General features: G+C 31.8%; 1 protein-coding gene across 1 annotated transcript in view; it reads right to left on the bottom strand.

Annotated features, from left to right (window-relative positions):
* The window catches only part of HELRODRAFT_159905 (hypothetical protein), a gene marked incomplete at both ends in the record, with an annotated part of 5,538 nt that extends 4,569 nt beyond the window's left edge, over positions 1–969 (bottom strand). The window contains one exon of the mRNA XM_009016949.1: positions 4–969. Coding sequence (XP_009015197.1) covers positions 4–969 — 966 coding nt within the window. The remainder of the gene's footprint in view (positions 1–3) is intronic.
* Between the last annotated feature and the right edge of the window lie 5,650 nt (positions 970–6,619).

Genomic DNA, 6,619 nt, shown 5'->3' with positions numbered 1-6,619 from the left:
GACGATGTTGTATAGATTGTTGTCAGTGTTGTAGACGTTATTGTTTTCTTTCTCATCGTAAATGTCGTTACTGTTGTTGTTTTTGTTGATGCCCTTGATGGCGTCAATCATCATATCATTGTTAATTTCATTTCTACCACTCAATGAAGATAATTCTTTGAGCAAAATATTACTATTAGAACCGTCATTAGCAAAATTCGACGCTAGGTGACGTTTGGCTTTGTTTACAATGTATTCATCAAACTTGTTGTTTCGTTTGCTGACGTCATCACGGTCGTTGCTGAAAATATTTTTGTTGTTATCATAATAAACCAAGTTGTTGTTGTTGTTGTTTTTAACTTTATTTACGATGTTGTTTGGCTGGAAGTAGTTGTTGTTGTTGTTTTGAATGGCGAAATCGTAGAGTTTGATAGTGATGTGCTGGCCTGGCTGTGCCCTAAGTAGCCAGGGCTTGTTGTAACACTGAGCCAAATCTGATGTCACCATGCTTGCTATGTAGCCGTGGCTGGGTGGTGCCGCTGTTGTTTGGAATGATGGTTGGGGTGAGAATGATTGTATTGATGTTGGTGATGAAGGCGATAGTGATGAAACTTTGTTGTTGTTGTTGTTGTTGTTGTTGTTGTTGGCAATGATGTCTTTGCTGAAGCTATTAAAAATGTTGTGATCGTTAATATTGTTTTTGGTGTTTGGTTGTTGTTGCTGTTGTTGTTTATGATGTTTTTGCTGTTGTTGTGGTGGTGGTGGTGGTTTTTTAGCTTGCTGTTGATGTTTTCCAGGAATAAATTCAGCGGAGAAAGAAGTCAATCTTGATAGTGACAAAGACGATGACGACGATGATGACGACGATGATGCTGTTGCTGATGATGATGAGGATAAGTAAGAAGATGATGATGATGGCAGTAGTGACGATGAAGACGACGATGCAGATGAGGATGTATTGATCTCGAGAAATTGTGACTGCTCACACATTTCGCCTGTCACGTTGGCAACTGATTAAAGTAAATTAGTTTAATTTTCAAAGAAAGTGAGAAATAATGGGAGTAAAGTATAAATATTTAAAAATTTATTTGTATATATATATATATATATATATATATATATATATATGTTATTTGGACTACATATTTTTTTTTCCTGAACAATTTAAAACTTCTAAGTGAAATTATTGAATCTGGAACAATACAAATGTTATAAGATCCTTTTTTTGAAAATTTTAAATAATCTCAGGAAATTTTTTTAAAAAACACATTAAAAACAACAGTAAACAACATCAAAGATAACATCAACAACAGTTAACACCAACGCTTCATATCTGAAACGACTAAAATGTTATTAGGTCTTCTAGAAAAAATCAAAAACTCGCGAATTTTTATTTAGAATTACATTAAAAACAGCAGTAAACAACAATTTTGGCAACTATGGCATTAAGAGCACCGCGCAAAATATCAATGATACAGATTAGAACAACAACACCAACAACAACAACACCAACAACAACAACACCAACAACAACAACAGACAAACATACAAACATACTTAGCAGCTTGACACACAAAAAAGAGAATTAAAAAGAAGGGAAAAGTTGATTTTTTTTCAAGAAGTTTCCGAAAACAAAAATGCATCTGACGCCCGTTACAAACGCACATGATCAGATTATCGTAAAACTTCATTATTCCAAATTCAACCGTCAAAGAGCGTTTGACTTTTTGGTTTAAAAAAAAGACTATTTTAAAAAAAAAGAACCAATAAATTTTTTTCAACTAAAAAAAAGTTACAAAAATAAGATCAAAAACACTTTAATTTTTTATTATCAGTCTTTTTATTTTCGTTTGATTGAACTACATTTTGAAATAGCTGTTGACGTGTGTTTGAAAGATGCTCGTCGCTATGGTCGTCTGTTTCAAATTTGGAAATGTTAGCTTTTAGAGATTTGTAGGTTCTGCCTGATTTCTGATGCATTGTAAGTCCTATTCGACTCGTGCAACATTTTCCACAGCCACATGTCAACGCATAATCAGAGTAATTCGGTAAGATATTATTATTAATTGTTAATAGATTAGGAAGAATATCACTGTTGTTGTTTAATGAAACATTTAAATTTGAGTTCGGATGTAAGCTTATACACCTCTAGGAGTGTCTGTTGATAAACTTAATTTTTTTTCGAATAATAATAATAACATTGACAATAACAATAAAAAATAACAACATTGATATTAATAACAATAACAACGTAATCAAAAATTTAAATTTTTAATAATAGAATCTATCCTTTAAAATTTGCTATCGACAGATGCACTTGAAACTTTAAAGCTCACACTTTTGCGTCTCCACACACACACACACCACACACACCACACACACACACACACCATACATACACACACAAACATACACGCAAACAGACAAACACATTGGTAATGCCATTGAACTTGAAAAATGTACTTACTACTTAGTACTATCATTGCGTACTATGTATGCAGCACAGATTAAACATTGCGGTACTGCAAATACTAAAGAACAATACTGTACAGAAACAAGATTGCAATGTTATCCAGAGATAAATACATGAGTGCAAATACACATACATGAATACAATACCACAGAAATGCATCAAGAAAAAATAATTAGAAGATGAATTCTTCAAATTGGACAGAGGAACTAGTCGTAAAGCAATAATATTAGTGGTAGTAGTAGTAGCAGTAGTAGTAATAGCAGTTAAAGGTTTAAGGTTAGTAGTGGTAATATTAGCTGGTAATATTAGCGATGATGATAATAATAGTGGTAGCAGTAGTCGCAGTAGTAGTCGTTGTAGTAGCAGTAATAGCTGTAGTAGTGGCAGCAGTAGTAGTAACAATTACTAAAGTAGTAACGGTCGTAATGCCAGGTGTTTAAAAAGTAAATTATTGACATTCATGTCATGATCAAGTCAATTATTCCCTCATTCATTTTCATTTACACAATCGTCTATGGATTTCATTTTTTCCTCTCTCTCTCTCTCTCTCTCTCTCTCTCTCTCTCTCTCTCTCTCTCTCTTTCTCTTTCTCTCTCTTCCTTTACCCAATTTTTTCTGGCTTTAATGTTTTTTCTTTCACAATTATTTTTTCAATCTTTCTCACTTTCTCACTTTCTCTCCTTTTCTCATCCTCCCTCTTCTTTTATTAGTTTTCTTTTTTTTCTTTCTCTTCCCTCTGTCTCTCTCTCTTTTTCTCTCTCTTTCTCTTTCTTTCTTTCTCTCACTCTCTCGTGTTCACCTTTTCACAAAGCATATTAGTATATTCAATAAAAGATTGCTTTCAAAATTTTTTTCAAACATTGTTGAACATTGCGTAGCAAAATGTGTATGTTCTTCTTCGTTTGTTGTCTACAGAAATATGGGAAAAAATACCGTCATAGAGTAAAGCAGAGTCATAAGTAATAGTAGAATCAGTAATTTTAACCAAATAGCTTCACTAAAACTTCAAAACAAATAACCAAAAAAAATAATATAAACAATAAACAAATAGCAATATTATGCTGGGCATCGTGTGACGTCAAACAACACGTGACACATGATTACGTCATCAATCAAAGTTCAAAGTAGTAGTAGTAAATGTTGATGTTTTCGATAGAAGTTTGTTGTTGTTGTTGTTACTGCATTATTTTTGTTGTAGTTAGTTGTCAGAGTATGTTGTTTGTATGTTGTTTTGCTCTAATGTTGCTATGCAGTGTGTTGTGTTGTGTTGTAAAAGTCTACATCATCAGAAAAGAAAGATTTGCCTTCATTTGCTGAATTGCAAATGTTTTGCGAGAAATAAAAAATTTGAGTGTAGGATAAGAATACAAAGTATTTAGCGACATGTCATAGCAAGATTTTTGTTAATGTTTATAAAATTAATTAAAAGAAATATCTGTAATTGTATTTTTTATTTATTTTTGTTGAAAAATTTAATACTTCCATAAAATATACATTTGATTTATTTTGCAAGTCGTCGTTGTCCAAAAAATTAAAGTCGTCGTTTTGCCACTCAATTTTAAAATTGATGGACACGATAACAGCTGGTGATAGCGTCAGGTAAGTGTGAGCAATTAAAATTATTCAAATTGCATCGCGATTAAATTTTGTTGGAAATTTTTTTCTCATAAAAATCTAAAATTTTTATTTATCAATAAAAATAAACATTATTAAATTGAGAATTGAGAAATCATTTACTACTTCTACCACTACTACTACCATCACGACTACTAGTAATGCTACTACTACTACTAATTTTGCAGCAGCTGCTGCTAAAAGCTAGTGAAGCCACGCATAATAGAAAACGCCTGTATTGGATTTCTTTGCTTTTGAAGCCGGAAACTGCGAAAGCAGAAGCAAGCAGGTTAACCACTTCATCATCTGGCCACCCGACACCTAATGACGAAAGCGTTATTTTTTTACAAAAAAAAACACTTGTACACGCTAATGAATAAATTGAAACAAAAATGAATAAAAAACGAGTTAAAAAATTGGGAACGTGATAAATTAGTCCCTGAGACATTTTGTTTTCGACACGAGATGGCACCGGTGAAGAAAAATGCTTCTAAAAAGTCAAATTGCGAAATGTGAAGTTATGCATTAATATGGCGTTAAATAACTGACTGCTGGTGATCGGCCTGCAGGGGCTAACGTGTAAGTCTTTTGAGAAAAAAGTTAAGTCTTTAAAATCTATTTGAAATTTCTCTCTGTCTTAGTAGATGTATGTTTCATGCGACATGTAGCGTTTCATTTTTTATATAAAATTAGCTTCACAACTCAACTAGATACAAATAAATATGTGCTCAGTTAATTATTTACTGTAACATGACATCGTGAAAAGTTTAAATAGTATGTCACTCTTCTTACAACAACAAAACAGAAAGTCAGAATTTACAAACAAACATAAAAAAAAGTTAAAAAATCAAACACAAAAGAAAGAAAAAACAAAATGAACAAAATGGAGTATTTGTTACTGTTTGTAAATTATAGAGCAAAACAAAAAACAAAACAAAAAACGCAAAAAAAGGCAAAAAGCAAAAACAGACAACGATCGAGTGTTGGGAAGTTCAACATTCTTCGTCAGTTACTTGGCTATCAGCCCTAGGACTGCATGCCTGAGTTTTATTGAGAAGCTGGATTAGTAGGAGATTGTGTTCAGCATGTTAATATCTCCAGAAGGATGGATTGAATGAATGAATGAGTGAACGAACAAACGAACGAAAGAACAAACGAAAGAACGAATGAGTGAATTATTGAATTAATGAATGAATGAATGAACGAACGCACAAATGAATGAATGAATAAATGAATGAATAAATGAATGAAGAAATGCATTAGTGGAGAGATGGATAAATGATTAAATATTTGAATTATTGAGTAGATGGCAAAAATTTAACGGAATGAATGAATGAATGAATGAATGAATGAATGAATGAATGAATGAATAAATGAATGAATGAATGAATGAATGAATGAATGAATGAATGAATGAATGAACGAACGAACGAACGAATGAATGAATGAATGAATGAATGAATGAATGAATGAATGAATGAATGAATGAATGAATGAATGAATGAATGAATGAATGAATGAATGAATGAATGAATGAACGAACGAACGAACGAACGAACGAACGAACGAATGAACGAACGAACGAATGAATGGATAAAGAAAAAATATTTTTTATAAATGTAGGAATAGGTTAACAGATGGATGGATGAATGAAGAGATGGTTGAAAGATTGATAGATGAACAAAAAACAACCGAAAAAACTAACGAATGAACAAACGAATGACTGAATGAAACAAATAAATGAAATGAGTGAACAATTACAACAGTAGACAGATGAATAAATAATTTGATGGATGAATGGAGAAATTTTCGTCCGGTGAACAAATTGACGCATCGATAGACAGATTGAAAAATTGATGACTGCATTAAAAAAATATTCCAAAAAATGGAAAATAATTTTTTTTTTCAAAAACATTTATTATTTTATTTATCGATCAAATTATTTGAAAAGAAATTCATTTATTGAGCCATCCATCAGTCAAACAATCCATCCAAATACTTTTTCAATCATTCAGTCACCTTTTTCCTTATTTATTGTTTGTTCATAAGCTAAATTTTCTATTTCATCATTCATCTTTATAATCTTTAATGCTTTCTTTCTATCATCCATCCATTCCTTTTTTTTATTCACCCATATAACTATCTATCCATCTTTTTACCCATTCCTTCATTCATCATTCATTCACAAAGCCATACATTTCATCCACTCATAAATGCATTTGACCATTTTTCCATCCATTCTAACGTCTATTCATCAATTCACTCAAAATTTGCTCATTCATGCATTCATTCATGCATTCATGCATTCATTCATTCCCCACCATATTCATCCATTAGTGTGTACGTCACAAAAAAAGAGTTGATGTTGGGGATAGAGAAGATCAATAAATTAATGAGACCATACACATTCGCACACGTACACACACACATACACGCACACACAAACAAACATACATACATACAAACAAACATACAAATATACATACATACAAACAAACAAACATACATTATCGCGGTGTCATTCCCTATACATAGAACACACAAATACATGGC

Source organism: Helobdella robusta (genome assembly GCF_000326865.2).
Source record: "Helobdella robusta unplaced genomic scaffold HELROscaffold_2, whole genome shotgun sequence".
NCBI classification, from domain to species: Eukaryota; Metazoa; Annelida; class Clitellata; order Rhynchobdellida; family Glossiphoniidae; genus Helobdella; species Helobdella robusta.
The sequence above is the reverse complement of the archived record's forward strand: the minus strand, read 5'-3'. Positions and strand labels throughout refer to the sequence as shown.